General features: G+C 47.3%; 1 protein-coding gene across 1 annotated transcript in view; it reads right to left on the reverse strand.

Annotated features, from left to right (window-relative positions):
- PRR12 (proline rich 12) overlaps positions 1–19,633 on the reverse strand; it is a 61,527-nt gene that overhangs the window by 15,346 nt on the left and 26,548 nt on the right. The window contains exons 7-9 of the mRNA XM_006898661.1: positions 8,184–8,300; positions 7,913–8,046; positions 7,038–7,528 (exon numbers count right to left, since the gene is read on the reverse strand). Of these exons, the coding sequence (XP_006898723.1) occupies positions 7,038–7,528; positions 7,913–8,046; positions 8,184–8,300 (742 nt within the window). The remainder of the gene's footprint in view (positions 1–7,037; positions 7,529–7,912; positions 8,047–8,183; positions 8,301–19,633) is intronic.

The following is a 19,633-nucleotide window of genomic DNA, read 5'->3' on the forward strand; positions in this document are numbered from 1 at the left end:
CCCATTGCCATGGGAAAGTCTGCTGTTAGGGACCTCTCCAAAGTACTGAAGAGCAGTGGTGTCTCTCTGGAGATTAAGGTGTGTCTGATACAGGCCATGCTCTTCGCAATCACTTGTTATGCATCAGAGAGTTGGACAATGGCTAGGGAGGATAGAAGGAGAATTGATGCCTTTGAGCTGTGGTGCTGGAGATTTGTCCTGGAAAGGGTTAAACCGGGTGGCTCCTTGGAGGCAAGGATTCTAAGACTCCGACTAACATACTCTGGACATGTTGCAAGGAGGGACCAGTCCTTGGAGAAGGACATCATGCTTGGGAGGGTGGAGGGACAGCGCAGGAGAGGAAGGCCCTCTATGAGGTGGATTGATTCAGTGACTCGGGTAACTGGGATGGGTGTATCGGAGACAGTGCGATTGGCACAGGACAGAGCAGAGTTTAGCGCTGTTGTACATAGGGTCGCTATGATTTGCAAGCAACTCGATGGCACATAACAACAACAACAACAACAAGAACAGCAACAATGATTATTTAAGGTTCAGTTATTGGTCTCTTCCAAACTGGAGGAAAGAACAGGGAAGAAAACCAAAGGTACAGGAAATAAGATCGGTTTACAGTACAAACGGACCTCATGAACTTCCATCTCCAAAGCCCTGAGAACAGAAGAACTAGACAGTGCCCGGCCATCACTGCTGAACGCTCAGAAAGGCATCATAATAGAGGGTCCCACATAGAGTGGATGATAAATGTGAAATTAAATTCATAAGCATAAAAATGGTCAGGCTTACTGGTCTATCGTAGAGCCCAAGACTAAGGCTCCAAGACACTTTTTGAGTCTGAAACGGAATTCATTCCTGTGGCATGAGTTTTAGTCAAACAACAGAGAGGGCCCAATAAGGCGAACAATAACATCAGTGAGTCCTCAATCTGTAGAACAATCAGTTGTAAAAGATCGGAAGGGCAGCATTCGCAAAGGGATGAAATGCAGGAGACAGGAAGGAAGGGAGCGACTCAAAGGGTTGGTGGGCTTGGTTCCGGGAGAAGCAGAGCCTCCAGGGACATGAGGGCCACCCAGCCGTAGAAGGGACCCTGGTGAGAAGGGGCAGGAGGAAGAGGACATGGGCACTCATCAAGGAAGCTGCTCTCTAAGAGTTGAAGAGTTCCCCACAACGAGATCAAGGAACAACCCTAAGAAAGAGCCTTGTCTGACAGACCGCAGGAACCTCATGACCATGGCCCTTAGGCATCCTTCAAATCTGGTATAGAACTCGTTCCTGGGCCCCAGCTTTCAGGCAAACAATTAATAGTGGCAAGGTGATGCACTGCAATCCTACGGGTACACAGTATGAAGCCAGCAGATGCTCTTTTCAAGAAAGATGGGCAATCTCCTCCCATGCAATTAACGGCCTCAGACAACTAGCCTGAGTGTCAGCTACGGGTTGGTTCCAACTTCGGTACGCACAACATATCCTGACCAGCTGCACCAGGGAGACATTCACACCTTAGAATTGTTGTTATGTTGTTGTTATGTGCCGTCAAGTCGTTTGCGACTCACAGCGACCCTATGCACAACAGCCCTAAACCCTGCTCTATCTTGTGCCAATCGCATTACCTCTGACACACTCATCCCGATTACCCCAGTCACTGAATCAATCCACCTCATAGAGGGTTTTCCTCTCCTGCGCTGTCCCTCCACCCTCCCAAGCATGATGTCCCTCTCCAAAGACCTGTCCCTCCTTACAACATGTCCAAAGTATGTCAGACGAAGCCCCAGAATCCTTGCCTCCAAGGAGTAGCCTGGTTTAACCCTCTCCAGGATGAATCTGTTTGTTTTCTTGGCAGTCCATGGTACATTCAATACTCTTCTCCAGCACCACAGCTCAAAGGCATCAATTCTCCTTCTATCCTCCCTAGTCATTGTCCAACTCTCTGATGCATAACAAGTGATTGCAAAGACCATAGCCTGTATCAGGCGCACCTTAATCTCCAGAGAGACACCGTTGCTCTTGAGTACTTTAAAGAGGTCCCTAACAGCAGTCTTTGCCATCGCAATACGTTTTTTGATTTCCTGGCTCCTGACAACAACTCCTTAGAACAGCCAACCACATATGGACAAGGGTGTAGCATGTGTCCTGAAAGAAAGCCCAGAAAACAGGAAGGACTTGGGGAGGAGGATTAGTGGAAGTGAGACTCACAGGGAGGAAGTGGGGAAAGTGAGATTACATTGTAGGCATCTGAACTGACATTATAAAACAAAGCGCATGGATGTCTGAATAGAACATCCATGTGCTTTAGAAACTTCCGCTCAAAGAACAAGAAAAAATGAAGACAAAGAATGAACCTTTGTCACACATGAACTTCACAGCTACGTGTGGGTTTGCATGGAAAATTCAACAGCTCTCCCTTGCCTTGGTGTATTTTTGTGTGTGACTCTGCGAAATCAGCCACCTTGAGCTCTCTTTAAAAGATGTGCCACCAATAAAAAAAAAGAGATGTGTCACTTCTCACTGCCTCAGTGTCTTCATCTTTAAAATGGGTATACTCCTACAATACATACCACACAGGGGTTATGGGAAATAAATTGATGTAAAAGAAAATGAAGTGAGAGGTCATCGTAAGATATAGTATTGGCTGCATTTGTTCCAGAGGAAAGACAAATGAAGAAAATCTAAAAATACAAAGAAACATTTAGTCCAAAGTGGACTCTGCCTAAAGCCAGAATTACAATACATTCAAATAATAATATACACAACCCCATTGCTACTGAGTCAATTAGGACTCACAGTGACCTTGTATCAAGGTCCTGAAGCTGACACACTCATCCTTCTCCTTCAGGGCCCCTGGTGGATTCGAACTGTTGACTTTTCAGCTGGTAGTTCCACACATTACATACACAGGATGTCACCAGGCGCTTTTTTTTTAAATTTTATTTTATTATTTTTGCGTGCGTGTACCGTGAAATCAGATCTGACTGGTTACAGGAGGAGATCGTCCCTCCTTCCCCGACAGAGCATCTGGTGGATTTGAACCGTGTGCCTCTGGGATTGTAGTTGCAGATCCTTGCCACTAGGCCACCAGAGCTCCCCTGACCAGGTGCTTTTAAAAAGCATAAACCTGTCAAAGCAAAATCAACACTCAAGAACCACATATTCCCCAGAACTATGAATCATAGGAAACTAAGAGGGTAGAACCTGTTCTAATCTAAGCAAAGGTCAGACGGCAGGAAGGGGGCAGACAGGCCCAGAAATCCAGCGGGAAATGAGAGGTGCTTGTACATCAAGGGCATGAGACCAAACCGTGGAAAACTGGTATGGAAAACCAATTCACTCGGAAAACTTCCACTCAAACACTACACAAAAAATATGGGGAAATGCTTTGAAACGACACCTGGTTGTTACAGTTGAGTGCTGTCAAGTCAGAAACAACGCAGAGCTGACCCTCCGGGGGCTTTGCAGAGGCTGTAAATCGCACTGGAGGACACTGTCCATCCTTCTCCAGCAGAGCAGCTGGTATTCAAACTCTGCACCTTTGGGATGGCGGTGCAGCTTCTTAGCGTTATGGCCATCAGAGCGCCCGGGGACACAGAAAGTACCAGATATATTCAAATTATTACATCATTAGGGAGCTCTGGTGGCCTAGTGGCAAGATGCTGCACTGTAATCCCAGAGGTACGCAGTTCAAATCCACCAGATGCTCTGCTGGAGAAGGAGGAAGCAATCTCCTCCTGTGCCAGTCAGATCTGATTTGACGGTACACGTAAAAATAATACAATAAAAAAAAAATTTAAAAAAAAACCAAGTTATTACATCATGACAGGTACGCGTATTTTGGGCATTATCTCTGGCATTGTGTACCAGCTACAGTTCTAAGCTCTGGGCATACAGCAGACATGGAATTCACATCCTCTGCCTCCAACAGGCAGGGACCTTCATGGACCACGGACCCATGCCGAGGTCACTAAAGCAGAGATTATTATGTCTCTTTCCCAGCATCACAGAGTAACAAGGAATAGCATTGGCTCTGGGCCCGACAGTCTCCTCAGTGTTGACAACCAACGTAGCTGAAGTCCCAGAGGCGACTGCCCAACACTGGTCAGACCCCACAGTCTGCTACATGGTATCCTCTCTCTGCCTCATCTAGAGAACAGGCGTGAAGAGCTGTAGCTCCCTCCTGAAGCTCCTATCAGCAAGGACATCCCGCCTAGACTCCCCAGGACAGAGCAGAAGCACCCTACAGCGTCTCCAAAGCTGTGGTCTTCTACAGAAGCAAACACCTCTCAGCTTCATCCTGTGAAGCAGGCAGTGTGCTCAAACCACTGACCTCCATGTTCACAGTCAAGTGACTAACCACTGCACCACAAAGCCTCTTTGAGCTGTTTCCTAAGACCATGTGAAAATGAGATGGTACGTTTTTACACAAAGAATGCATGCACGACGGATCTGGGTTTTTTTGCAAAGCACATATCTCTGTGGAATGTTTGTTTTTATGTATGTTGCATACATGAAAGTGTGTACATCCCATACGTAAAAAATAAAGCAAGAGGCAAGCAACAATTGCTGGAGAGGTTGTGGAGAAACTGGAAGCCTTATTCACTGTTGGTGGGAGTGTAAAATGGTGCAGCCACTGTGGAAGGCGGTATGGCGCTTTCTCAAAAAGTTGCAAATAGAGATACTATTTGACCTAGCAATTACACTAGTGGGAATATACCCCAAAGAGACCATAACTGCGACCCAAGCAAATATATGCACACCCATGTTTATCATGGCTTTGTTCATAGTAGCAAGGAGTTGGAAACAACCTAAGTGCCCATCAACAAATGAATGGCTAGAGAAGCTGTGGTATATTCACACAATGGAATACTACGCTGCACTGAAAAACAAGGAACTCATGAAATATTATTCAAAATGGGTGACCCTGGAGGACATTACACTGAATGAAGTATCCCAGTCACAAAAGGACAAATACTGCATAGTGCCACTGTTGTAAAACGGGACTGACATCGGGGTTGCGGGGGAGACTGAGAAAGATGGGTTCAATACTGAAACAGATGAGAGAGAAAACTGTTTAAAAGGGATATGTGATTAGGTATTATTGTCATGACAGGAGTCCAGAGTGAAGGGTGGACATGAGGGGAGGGAGTGTAAAACAATGAAAGAAGCTTTCCTTAACTTTTCAAAGAGAAGAGTGTAGTGGGGGGAGGAGGAGTGGGCAGGGAGAAAAGTGCAACAGTGAATGAATGGAAATCCAAAGTCTCTGTAAAACTGCCATTAAAATTAAAATTAATAATAACAATAATAAAAAAAAATAAAGCAAGTAAATGTGCATCACCTGTGAGTTGATTCTGACTTAATGGCACACAACAACCAAGACAGACATGGGTAAAGAACGTGAGAGACGGCCCGGTATGTGCTCTCGCATACCGGTGTGTTTGCTATGGCAAATGGCTATTAATGTTGCTGGTGTTAGGTGCCACTGAACCGGGTAGATGCAACTCACAGTGACCCTATGAACGGCTGATCGGAACCTTGCCGCCTCCGGCGCCATCCTCATCCTCTCTGCTGTCCCCGAAGCCCTATCATTCAGTCACTGTGTCAATTCACCTCACTGAGGGTCTTCTGCTGATTTTCCACCTGACCACGCAGGATGTCTTTCCAGAGACTAGCCCCCTCCAAAAACACGCTCACAGTGTGAGACGGCGCTTCCCCATGCCTGCCTCTTACGCACCCTGGTTGCACTTTCTTTTGGCAATTTACAGGATATTCAGTACTTGTCTCCAACACCACAGCTCAAAGGCCATTCTATTTATTACTGTTGTTATGTATTGTTGAGTCACTTGTGACTCACAGCGACCCTGTGTACAACAGCCCTAAACCCTGCTCTGTCCTGTGCCAATCACACTGTCTCTGACACACCCATCCCGATTATCCCAGTCACTGAATCAGTCCACCTCATAGAGGGCCTTCCCCTCCTGCGCTGTCCCTCCTCCCTCCCAAGCATGATGTCCCTCTCCAAGGACCGGTCTCTCACAACATGTCCAAAGTATGTTAGACGGAGCCGCAGAATCCTTGCCTCCAAGGAGCCACCCGCTTTAACCCTTTCCAGGACACATCTGTTTGTTTTCCTAGCAGTCCATGGTATTCTCAATACTCTTCTCCAGCACCACAGCTCAAAGGCATCAATTCTTCTATCCTCCTTGGTCACTGTCCAACTCTCTGATGCATAACAGGTGATTGCAAAGACCATGGCCTGTATCAGACGCACCTTAGTCTCCAGAGTGACACCATTGCTCTTCAGCATCCTGGAGAGGTCCCTAACAGCAGACTGTCCCATTGCAAAAAAAATTCCATTACTACATGAACACAATTATCGTGAGTATCAAAGGTTTCATTATACTTGGATCTAAACTCAACACCCATTGGAGTAGCCGTCAGGAACTTAGACAATGCACCTGCAAATCGGCTGTCACGGATCTTTTCAAAGTGCCAAAGAGCAAGGATGTCAACATAAGGACTAAGGTACTCCTGCCCAACCCAATGCATGGTAGTTTCAATTGTTTCTTATGTTTGAAAGTTGGACAAAGAACTGATGCCTCTGGGTTGTTGTGCCAGCAAAGTGTACTGACTACACTATGGACTGCCAAAGGGACAAATAAATCAGTCCTGGAAGGAGTGTAATCATTTCTTAGAGACAAGGATGGTGAGATTCTGAGCATGTTACAGGGGAGGGGTCCAGTCGCTAGAGCAGGTATTTGGTTACAGCAGAGGATCGTGGAAAGAGAGGAAGGATCCACCATGAGGCGACCCGACAGGTGACCCCACATCGGTCTTGAGCTCTGCGGAGGGTGTGGAGCACACAGCACAAGGCAGGGTGTGTTTTTTTTTGTTTATCCAGGGGTTTGTTATGAATCGGAGAGGACTCATTAGCATCTGAAAGCATTATCATCTCACTAATGAACTCAGCAGCTTCTTGACAGGCGGCACCCACGTCCCCTTCCCACGCTGTGTCCCCCAGCCCCGTGTCCGCCGATGACTCCGGGCCTTACCGTCCTCGCTGGGTGCTCCCGGGGAAGAGTCTGAGTCAGAGGAGCTGCCGGGTGGACCCCCGCCTGCTGAGGAATTGCCCGCCGCCTCCTTCAGCCACTTTTTCCTCTTCTTGGGGGGCGGCTCGGCCTTCACCTTGGTGGGCCTGGCCTTGGGCAGCCGGGAGGCGGTGGGCTGCCCAGCGGCGAGGCCTCGCTCCGGCCGCGTCTGCCGCCCGCCCGCGGCCCTCTCGCTGCGCAGGGCACGATCCCCGCGTGGGACCCGCTCCTTCTCTTTCTCCTTCTCCTTCTCTTTCTCCTTCTCCACGGGCCGGGGCGGGGATGGCTTCTCGGGGGCCGGGGGCTCGGGAGCGGGGGTCTCGGGCATCGGCTCTGGGGGCTTCTCAGCGGCTGTCTTCTCTGAGGTGTCAGGTTTAGGGGCTGGCACTGGGGCTTTGGGGGGAGGAACCGAGCTGCCCCCGCTCGAGGTGGGACCCTTGGCCTGTCCTGAGCGCCTGGAACAGAGCGTTGAAGGGACCTGTGGTCAGCAGTCAAGTCCACCTTTCTGGCAGCCCACACCAGCTTCATCTCTGTCTCCCACTCATCTCCCTGCATCTCTATGTAGCCTCGAGGTCCCTGTCCCCCACCACCTTTGGGTTTCTATCTGTACCCCAACCTCTGCTCCATTTCTCTAAGGGTCCCTATCCCCCTTGACAGCCTCCTAGCTCTCTTGGTCTTTGACACCCCCCATTCTTCTGGGTCTCCGTCCCCTTCTCTCTAGGTCTCTGACTCGCTCTCTGTCTCCAATCCCTGCTCATTCCCTGTCTCTGTTTTCCCCCCATCTGTCAAAAACTCCATCCCAAATCTGTCCCCGGTCCACCCCATGATCCCCATGGTACCTAATGGGCACGGGAGGCCGGTGCCAGGGCTTCCGCGCACAGACCCTCACGTAATCCTTCTTGTTCACGTTCTCCAGAAATTTCACATACAGGCGCTGGTACCGATTTTTTGCGTTGCCAAAGTAGCCCAGATACTGAGGAAAGAAAGGGCCCGGGTGGAATTCCTTCATCTGCGTCCTGGACTCCCCGACATGGAGGGTGAGTGACAGCCACGTGCCTGGGGGACCCCAGCCTCCCACACTCAAAACAACCCGAGCCCTGACCAACTTACATTACTCGTGGCACAAAACTGCCTCTGTCCGTCCTTGATCTCCGGCGTGAACTTCTGCAGGAGGGCCTTCTGCACTCGCCAGATGGGTGGGGGCTCGCGCCCGGTCTGCAAGGCCAGCTGAGGAGGGGACAGACATGGCAAGGTCAGACTTTCCTGGACCTCACGCCCCCCACGCCACTGCGCCAACAAGCAGTAACAGACTTCCGCCTGACAACTCCGTCGTGGTCCCCACCCCACCTTCTAAACTATAAGGGGGCGCTCCATCTCCCTTGTGTCCACCTAACACTCTCCGACTTCAGTCCATAGTGTCCCCTGAGCACTGAAATAAAACACTCTCTACAGTGCCGTCACACCACTGGTCATTAGACAACTTCAAGTCAAGTGCAACTCGCGGCGACCTGATGTGTCTGTCACAGGGCAACTGTGCCGCTCGGCCTGTCTTGACCGGCACAACTTTTTTATTTTTTATTATCATTCTTTTTTTTATTCTTTTATTATTTTGTGTGCGTGTACCGTCAAATCAGATCTGACTGTTACAGGAGGAGATTGTCCCTCCTTCCCCGGCAGAGCATCTGGTGGATTCGAACTGTGTACCTCTGGGAATGCAGTGCAGCTTCTTGCCACTAGGCCACCAGAGCTCCCCTTGACCGGCACAACTTTACAGAAGCAGGTTGCCAGGCCTTTCCTCCGTGGCACCATTCAGTGGGCTCAAATGTCAACTGTTAGGCTATTATTCCCTTGAGCGTAAACCATTTGTGACATCCAAGACCCAACCAATAATCTTAATCAGGCTGGCTGATATCCTGCCACTAGGTTTTAAGTTCAGACAGTTCTTTAGAAGCTATTTGAATTATCTAGAAGGATATTTACAACTTTTTATTTGTTTTGTGCCATCGAATCAGATCCAACTGGCACAGGAGGAGATTGCTCCTCCTTCTCCAGCAGAGCATCTGGTGGATTTTGAACCACAAACCTTCAGGACTGTAGCACAGCTTCTTGCCACTAGGCCACCAGAGCTCACTTTACAACTTTTTCTTTTTTAAACCATCTTACTGGGAACAGAAGAGAGCTTCAGTGGCCTGGTCCACAGGGGGTTATGCTGCAAATAAAAAGGTCATGCCTTTCTGATAGTTCGAGTCCACTCTGAGGGAGAAGGATGGGTACTCTCCTCTCGTGTGATTTATAGCCTTTAAAAAACCCAGTGGAAGGGAGCTCTGGTGGCCTAGTGGCAAGACGCTGCACGGCAATCCCAAAGGTACGCGGTTCAAATTCACCAGATGCTCTGCTGGAGAAGGAGGGTGCAATCTCCTCCTGTACCAGTCAGATCTGATTTGACGGTACATGAAAAAATAAAAACCCAGCGGGAAGTCACCTAAAAGCCACTTCTGACTTCACGGCAACGAGCAACACTTAAGCCTACTGCTGCAATTTGGGTTTTAGTTTTCATTTGGGTTTGGATTTTAGGTTAAAAAAAAAACATCTATTAGAAAGTTACATCCCAAAGGACCTCCTTCCTTGAAAGGAAATATGGAGAAGGTGGGTTTTAGTTTTTTGTGGTTTTATGTGTGTGTGTGTAAATTCTTTATTTCGAATACTTATATTGTTATTCCTCAAGACAACAAGGGTCACCCCATGCAGAAACTGAGAAACTATATACACAACTTTACAGAACAATGGGAAGCAGAGAACATGGTTCTGAGCAGACACAATGAAGAGAAGAAAACTGGGAACGGAAGTGCCCTTCTGAATCACACATGAGTCGCCATCAGGGCAAGTCTTGTGTTTTTCACAGAAACATAAGCTGTGTTTTGGAAGGTTCCAGTACAGCACGGGGTGTGTGTGTGTGTGTGTGTGTGTGTGTGTGTGTGTGTGTGTGTGTGTGTGTCCATGTGTCTTCTTGGCTACATCCCCGGTTGGGGTGCCATTAGGTCAGTGTCACTCAAATTTCTGGCCAGCTAAACTCCTGCAGCAAAAAGTCCCAAATTAGGGGAGCTCTGGTGGCCCAGTGGCAAGAAGCTGCCCTGCAATCCCAGATGTGCACGGTTCGAATCCACCAGATGCTCTGCTGGAGAAGGAGGGACAATCTCCTCCTGTACCAGTCAGATCTGATGTGATGGTACACACACACACACACACACACACACACACACACACAAGTCCCAAATTGAGGATCAGATTCCTCCGAAAATCATTCCTGTCCGTGGCAAAGTGGTCAACGCCTTGAAGTCAATCTACGTTGTCTGGGATCTCAGGAGTTTCTTTTGTCGATCCTGCAGCGTTCACGCCGACCCCACCAGAAGCCATAGTAGCACCTTCATGTTCTGAAACCTACTTGAACTACCGGGTTTTAGTGTTTTTTTGTTTTTTTTTGTTTTTTTTTTAAATGTCTGGGAGCTCTGGTGGCCTAGTGGCAAGAAGCTGCACTGCAATCCCAGAGGTGTGCAGTTCAAATCCACCAGATGCTCTGCTGAAGAAGGAGGGACACTCTCCTCCTGTACCGGTCAGATCTGATTTGACGATACACACACATATAAAATAATAATAATAAAAAAAACCTGTCTGTAGTATGCACCGCATGCGATGCTGCAGCTCCTAATTTGCTGATGTCATCTTTGCATTTTTTTCACTCCCAGATGTTTAATTTTGATTTACTGGTCTAAACACTGCTGTACAGAGTCGGTTTCCTAAAGTGCTAAATTAGGGGCTTAAGTGACTTGAAAAACTGAATTCAAACGTCAGTGGCTTTGCTAAGTCAACAGGCAGATGTGGGGAAGTGTTGAGATGCTAGTGAGAAATGTTTTTTTTGTTGTTGTTGTTATGTGCCATCAAGTCACCTGCGACTCAGAGAGAACCCTATGTACCTCTGAACCCTGCCCTCTCCTGAGCCAATCTCATCGTCTCCGACAGACCTAATCCCATCGCTCCAAGTCACTGAGTCAATTCATCTCATCCTGGGTCTTCCTCTCCTGTGCTGTCCCTTCACCTTTCCAAGCATGACGTCCCTCTGTAAGGACTGGTCCCTCCTGGTGACATGCCCAAAATATGTGCGATGGAGCCCCAAAATCTTGCCTCCATGGAACAGCCTGGTTTCACCCTTTCCACGACAGACCTGTTTGTTCTCCTGTTTGTTCAACACTCTTCTCCAGCACCACAGCTCAAAGGCATCAATTCTCCTTCTATCATCCCTAGTCATCGCCCAGCTCTCGGATGCACAGCAAGTAACTGCAAAGACCATGGCCTGTATCAGGTGCACCTTAGTCTCTAGACTGACAACATTGCTCTTCAGTACTCTTGAGAGGTCCCTGACAGTAGACTTTCCCTTTGCAAGTCTACACAGGGCAACAGAATTTTCTGACTAGAAACTCATTCTCATTTCCCGGGACAATCCGGGACCTTCCACAAGTGGAGTTACGACCTTAGCTGACGAAATGCCAATGTTTGTCCAACTCCTTTTCGTCGGAGTAAACGTTTATGATTTGTATTTTTTTATCTCAGTATGTATCATGAATTGGAAATTGTGCACACTCCTAAAATATGCCTCTGAGCTGTGTGGGTGAAGATTATGGAATATCCCGTGGATTGCCAAAAGAACAAAGCAATCTCTCTCTGAGGAAATAAACCAGGCTGCTCCTTGGAGGCAAGGATGCTGAAATGCAAGGATGGTCTTACATGCTCTGGGCATGTTGTTAGGAAGGGCTGGCCCTTTGAAAAAAGTCATTATGCTGGGAAAGTGGAGAGGCAGAGAAAGAGAGGAAGACCTTCAATGAGATGAAGTGAAACATTGACTGAAACAGTGGATCTGATGGTGTCAGAGATCACGAGGATCTGTTGTTCAAATGGTCACTATGAAGTCACTTGGACGGTACCTAATAATAAAATATGTCAGAGTCACTCCCTCGGCAGTTATGTAATGATGTAATAATCCCTTAGGATGTGTTCTGGAATGATGAGCCAGTTGGGTCCAAGGGGATTAGAGTGGGATGCGATAGTCTTAACTCAGCTGATCTAATTGAAGGGGGGGGGGGGGTTCCTCGGAGGTGTGGCCTGCATCAGCTTTTCTCTTATAAGAGAACAGAAAAGTGAGCAGAGCTGGGTGCGGCCTATGATTAAGAAAGAGGATCCAGGAGCAGAGCATGTCTTTTTTGATCCAAGGTCACTGTGCTTGGAATCTCCTAGACCCAGAGGAAGCTGGATGCTAAGATAGGTGGAGAGCTCCAAAGGATGCTGGGTCTACAGAGGACACAAGGACCTTTCTTCAGAGTCACCTGAGAGAGAGCGCCTTCCCCTAGGGCAGAGGAACTGATGGCTTTGAGTCATGGTGCCGTAAAGTACTGGGTAAGAACAAGCAGCTATGTCTTGGGAAAAACGCAGCCAGAGTGCTCTTTGGAAGCAAAGATGATAACGCTTCATAGCTCACATACTTTGGGCATGTTGCTGAAAGAGGCCATTCCTTGGAGAGGAAGGAACATCATGCTAGGACAGGGGGTGGGTGAGTAAGGAGAGTGAGACTCTCAGCAAAGTGGACTGACACAGTGACCACAGAAACGGGCTCAAGCGTGTCAGAGATGATGACAGCACAGGATAGGACAGGGTTCAGGTCTGTTACTCCAAGGGGTCACTTTGAATTTTATTTGACTTGCTAGCACCTAACAACAACAACAAGAGCTGGTGCTCTGAATGCTGCCCTGGATGTGCTCATCAAGTTGTGCCAAGAAATCTGGAGAACAACCACTAGGCCAACTGACTGGAAGAGATCGATATTTGTTCCCATCCCAAAGAAGGGTGACCCAACAGAGTGTGAAAACTATAGAACAATATCATTGATTTCACATGCAAGCAAGTTTCTACTGAAGATTATCGAAAAAGGACTGGAACAGCACATCAGCAGAGAACTACCAGAAGTCCAGGCTGGGTTTAGAAGGGCTCCTGGTACTAGGGATATTGTAGCTGATGTTAGATGGATCTTGGCTGAAAGCAGGGAATACCAGAGGAATGTATATCTGTGTTTCATTAATTATGCAAAGGCATTTGACTGTGTGGTTCACAACAAACTGTGTCTGATTCTGAGAAGAATGGGAATCCCAGAACACTTGATGTGCTAATGGTCCTCTTGAAGCAAGAGGCAGTCATCAGAACAGAGCAGGGAAACACTGCAGGGTTCAAAATTGGGAAAGGTGTATGCCAGGGATGTGTCCTATCTCCATACCTTTTCAACTTGTATGCAGAGCAGATTATGAGGAGAAGTGTGGTGTCAGGATTGGTGGAAGATCTATCAACAATCTGCATATGCAGATGACACAACCCCACTTGCTGAAACTGAGGAGGACCTGAAGCACTTGCTGTAGAGGGTCAAGGACTGCAGCCTTCAGTATGGATTGAGTCTCAATGTCAAGAAGAGAAAGATTCTCACCACTGGACCAATTGGCAGCATCAGGATGGATGGTGAAAAGATTGAGATTGTTCACAACTTTAGTCTGCTTGTCTCCACGGTCAACACTCTTGGCACCGGTAGCCAGGAAATAAAAAAACATATTGCAATGGGAAAATCTGCTGTTAGGGACCTCTCCAAGGTACTGAAGAGCAATGGTGTCACTCTGGAGACTAAGGTGCATCTGATACAGGCTATGGTCTTTGCACTCACTTGTTATGCATGAGAGAGTTGGTCAATGACTAGGGAGGATAAAAGGAGAACTGATGCCTTTGAGCTGTGGTGCTGGAGAAGAGTATTGAATGTACCATGGACTGCTAGGAAAACAAAGAGATTCATCCTGGAGAGGGTGAAGCCAGGCTGCTCCTTGGAGGCAAGGATTCTGGGGCTTCGTCTGACATACTTTGGACATGTTACAAGGAAGGACCAGTCCTTGGAAAAGGACATCATGCTTGGAAGGGTGGAGGGACAGCGCAGGAGGGGAAGACCCTCTATGAGGTGGATTGATTCAGTGACTGGGGTAATCGGGATGGGTGTGTCAGAGGCAGTGTGATTGGCACAGGACAGAGCAGAGTTTAGGGCTGTTGTACATAGGGTCGCTATGAGTTGCAATCGACTCGACGGCACATAACAACGACAACAACAGTCTTTTAAACTGAAAGGGAATAAATCTCTGCTTGCAGAAGTCATCTGATAAACGGGAGAATGCATGTAATTAAAACATATCTCTACTTCTATAATATCATGTTTCAGACTTCAAAAATCAAGGGTTGACTTTTTAAATGTTGTTAGGTGTTTCTGAATCAACTACTACTCATAGCAATGAATCTGAACGTTGCCCTATTTTGCACCAGCTTCATGATCTCGGTCATGTTCAAGTCCACTGTGGTGGTTACCACTGTCACTCCATCCTGTTGGGAATCTTCTTCTCTTTCACTGACCCTCTACCTTGACCAGCATGATGTCTTTTTAGTCCTTCCTGACAACATGCCCACAGTACGTGAGCTAAAGTTCCACTCTTCTTGCCTCCAAGCGGCACCCTGGCTGCACCTTGTGCAGGGCAGATCGGTTAGTTTTGTTGGCAGGCCACAGGCTATTCCAGACTCTTCTCCAACACAACATCTCAAAGACATCGATTCTTCGGCTGTCGTCCTTCTTCACTGTCCAACTTTCAGAAGCACAGGAAGAGACTCATAATAATAAAAGGCAATAATAAGGAAAACCGTAAAAGGAAAAAAAAATATTCAGCTTACGTCAGAACTGACTTACAAGGGAGTTACTGTAAGGACCTTCATCTTGGGGACTACTTAGTGTTATAAGTGCAGTGTGATGGCACAAAACTTCCACCTTACTTGTGCGATGACATTTCCTGAGGCCTAGGCTACAGTAAATTAGTCACCTTATGGGGTCCCAGAGTGCTGCGGGAAGGGGGACTGGCAGTCTTTTATGAGCTCTTTATTTGACAAACAAAAACATACAGAACAAGCGTCCAGCTTTTTTGCCAAGAACACTGACAGGTGACAGATGCGTCTAGCTGACATCAAATCTGCACCAACAAACGTGGTGTTTTTTTAAATTTTTTTATTTTATTATTATTTTGTGTGTGTTAAATCGGATCTGACTGGTACAGGAGGAGATTGCCCCTCCTTCTCCAGCAGAGCATCTGGTGGATTCGAACAATGCACCTTTGGGATTGCAGTGCAGCTGCTTGCCACTAGGCCACCAGAGCTCCCTTCTACCATATTTTTTTTAAATTTTATTAGTTTTAATGAACATTTACAGGGATTTTGGGTTTTCATTCCTTCATTGTTGCACTGTTTTCTCTACCTTCCTCCCCAGTTTGTTCTTCTTCCCATCCCCCGAATGTCTGTTTTAATTGTCCAATTGCCACAGTGCTTATCAAAGCCAGTTCTGATTAATCTCCTTTTCAGTGTGTCCTTTGCCATTCCCTATCACTCCTCCCTGAGAGAGACTTCACCCTGATTCATACGGAAAAGGGGATGGCGTATTCTCTTACCACCATATGTTTTAAATCTAATCTTTAGATACCTGTGGAGCCCTGGTGGCGCAATTGCTAAACATTCAGCCACTAACCAAAAGGTTCGCGGTTCGAATCCCCCCAGCAAAAGGAGAAAGATTTGGTGATTTATTCCTGTAAAGATGATGAACCAGGGACTCTGGAGCCTTTCAGTTCTGTTTCGTGGACTCTCTAAGGTTGGAATCCACTAGAAGGTAAAGTAACAACAACAACATATCTATGGATGCAGAGTAATAAGACCCCATCAATGCCAGGAGGATTGTAAGCTAATCAATCATTTTATACACGTAAAAGCAGCTGCTAATGAAGGAAAACGCAGGCAGATATGGGGAAAGACCACCACAGAGCAAGGACAAGGATGATGTCAGCTCCGGAGGTAATAATCCACACTCCCATCACCCAAACAGTCAGAGAATAAATCTGTTGGCCAAAGGGAGCCACGTGTGCTATTTCTGGCACAGCAGTGCTAGGAGACGAGAGACACACAGAGCAGAAGGAAGCAGTGCCAGGTCTTGTACCATCCTCCAAACCATCACTACGTTGCAGCCTATTGTTGTGGTCATTCCATCAATGCACCCCGTTGACGGAGCTCCCCTGCATTTTCAGCATTAAATCACAAGAGCCTAGGCAAAGCTCTGGTAGCCTAGTGGCAAGAAGGTGCACTGCAAGCCCTGAGGTAGGCGGTTCAAATCCACCAGATGCTCTGCTAGAGAAGGAGGGACAATCTCCTACTGTACCAGTCAGATCCGATTTGACAGTTGTTGTTGTTATGTGCCGTTGAGTCGCTTGCGACTCATAGCAACCTTATGTACAACAGCCCTAAACTCTGCTCTGTCCTGTGCCAGTCGCACTGTCTCTGACACTCCCATCCCGATTATCCCAGTCACTGAATCAGTCCACCTCATAGAGGGCCTTCCTCTCCTGCGCTGTCCCTCCACCCTCCCAAGCATGATGTCCCTCTCCAAGGACCGGTCTCTCCTCACAACATGTCCAAAGTATGTTAGACGGAGCCTCAGAATCCTTGCCTCCAAGGAGCCACCCCCAGACTCTTCTCCAGCACCACAACTCAAAGGCATCAATTCTCCTTCTGTCCTCCTTGCTCACTGTCCAACTCTCTGATGCATATAACAGGTGATTGCGAAGACCATGGCCTGTATCAGACACACCTTAGCCTCCAGAGAGACACCATTGCTCTTCAGTACTTTGGAGAGGTCCCTAACAGCAGACTTTCCCATGGCAATGCACCTTTTAATTTCCTGGCTGCTGGTGCCAAGACTGTTGACTGTGGAGCCAAGCAAACTAAAGCGGTGCACAATCTCAATCTCTTCACCATCCATCCTGATGCTGCCAATTGGTCCAGTGGTGAGAATCTTTGTCTTCTTGACATTGAGCCTCAATCCATATTGTAGGCTGCAGTCCTTGACACTCTGCAGCAGGCGCTTCAGGTCCTCTTCAGTTTCAGCAAGCAGGGTTGTGTCATCTGCATTATGCAAGTTGTTGATAAATCGTCCACCAATCTTGACCCCACATTTCTCCTCATAGAGCCCAGCCTCCCGGATAATCTGTTCTGCATATAGGTTGAAAAGGTATGGAGATAGGATGCATCCCTGGCATACGCCCTTCCCAATTTTGAACCATGCAGTGTTCCCTTGCTCTGTTCTGACGACTGCCTCCTGGTCCAAGTATAAGTTTCGCATTAGAACGATCAAGTGTTCTGGGATTCCCATTCTTCTCAGAGTCAGCCACAGTTTGTTATGATCTACACAGTCAAATGCCTTTGCATAGTCAATGAAACACAGATAGACATTCCTCTGGTATTCCCTGCTTTCAGCCAAGATCCATCTAACATCAGCTACAATATCTCTAGTACCACGACCCCTTCTAAACCCAGCCTGGACTTCTGGTAGTTCTCTGTTGATGTGCTGTTCCAGTCTTTTTTTGATAATCAGTAGAATCTTGCTTGCATGTGAAATCAGTGAGATTGTTCTGTAGTTTCCACATTCTGTTGGGTCACCTTTCTTTGGGATAGGAACAAATATCGATCTCTTCCAGTCAGTTGGCCAAGTGGTCGTTCTCCAGATTTCTTGGCACAACTTGGTCAGCACGTCCAGAGCAGCATGTGTTAACTGAAATATGTCAATTGGTATACCATCTATTCCTGGAGCCTTATTTTTTGCCATTTCCTTCAAAGTAGCCTGAACTTCTTCTTTCATCACCATAGGCTCTTGCTCATATGATTTGACAGTACACACACACAAAATAATAAAATTTTTAATTTTTTTTTATTAAAAATCACAAGAGCCTAAACAAACATGCAAATGACACTCTAGGGGTTAAAAGAAACCCCAAGAACACCTCAAAATTGTTGTCAATGAACCAATGCTGACGCACAGCGACCCTGAGGACAGAGCAGAACTGGCCCCTAGGGTTTCCAAGGTGGCCATCTTTCCAGAAATGGGCATACTTCTTTCTCCTGCAGAGTGGGTGGTGGGCTTGAACTGCCAACCTTTTGGTTAGAGGCTGACTGACTCAACCTTCTGCCACCAGAGGTTCTTCTCCACAGCGTTCCTGAGGCCTTCTTGATCCTGATCATCTCAGTTTCTGAAGAAGTAGGGATTGAAGTCCTTCCATCTCTGTTCACCACTTTGTACACTGAAGACATCCCCACCCTTACCTGGAGCCTCCTGTGTGTCCAGATACCAGCATCCACCCTTAGAGGGGGAGTGGATGAAGGCAGTATCCAGGGATCATAAAAAAAACACAACAATACAAACAGTAAATGTGCCAGAAGAAAAATCTTAAACTCAATCTAAATCCAGAAAGACTTCCTGAAAGAGGTGAGGCCTGCACGAATCTTAAAAAGATCGAGTGTCAACCATGGTTTGTTTGGCAAAGAAGGTCTCAGTTGTATGTCTAGACTAGAAAAACTGACAGACATGGATAAATTGAAGATAAGGGCATTCTGAGAATCCAGCTGGAGGCAGCAATTAGGCTTTGGGATAGCACAGAGGTGTATTTGTGGATAAATTAGAACAGGGATCAGAAGAAAACACTGATAGATTGATCATGTCTGCCTTGAGCTACCACCTCAGAAGCGTGTGCTAGGATTGATTTGTGATGTCTGACACTGATACAGGCTGGAACAGTGGGATCTGTGTGTACTGGTTATCTCAGTCTGATTTGGGTTAAACTGCTTTAACACTCATAACTTTAATTGATCCTTAGATGGCCAGGGAGCACATAAAAGGAGCTACAATCCTTGTTAGTAAACAGGCGAAATGAAGTGAAAAGTAGTCTCATTCAATTCCAGTAGCAAGAGTAAGGCAATTAAGACAGGGAGCAGGCATCCTGACACCCCATCCTTTTCCCTAGGATGCCACAGAGTTCTCACCCTCCCTCCTGGCAACTTCAGAACCTAGGTGGGAAATCAAAGAACCACTCAAGGATAGAGAGCCCAAGGGAGCTCGGGTGGCCTAGTGGCAAGAAACTGCACTGCAATCCCAGAGGTGAGCGGTTCAAATCTACTGAATGCTCTGCTAGAGAAGGAGGGACAATCTCCTCCTGTAGCAGTCAGATCCGATTTGACGGTACACATACACACAAAGTAACAAAATAATTTAAAAAATAAAAAAAGGATAGAGAACCCAATTCACAGACCACATCCAGCTCTGCTCTAGCACCTTCTAGGGTCTCCGGTACCACAGGCCAAGTTTCTCAGGCTGAAGCAGTGAAAACTGTGTGGGTTTCCTCTCCTCCTTACCCAGAAGACAAAACCCCTGACTTTCCAAACCCCAGACGTGCACACAGGGGCCCCTGACCAGCTGAGTTTTCCTCTCTTTCTGTGTGGCCTCCACTGTTGCTTGTTTTAGCTGTCAAAGCCTCTGAAGAAGTTTCTGAGCACCTTCTCTGCCTGGGGAGACACCTCCACCATGTCTTCCTGCTTCTTACCCGTCTCCTCTGAGGAGGTGCTGTCATGCTGCTGGG

Source organism: Elephantulus edwardii, unplaced genomic scaffold (genome assembly GCF_000299155.1).
Source record: "Elephantulus edwardii isolate Elephantulus edwardi_28Jun2011 unplaced genomic scaffold, EleEdw1.0 scaffold00236, whole genome shotgun sequence".
NCBI lineage: Eukaryota > Metazoa > Chordata > Mammalia > Macroscelidea > Macroscelididae > Elephantulus > Elephantulus edwardii.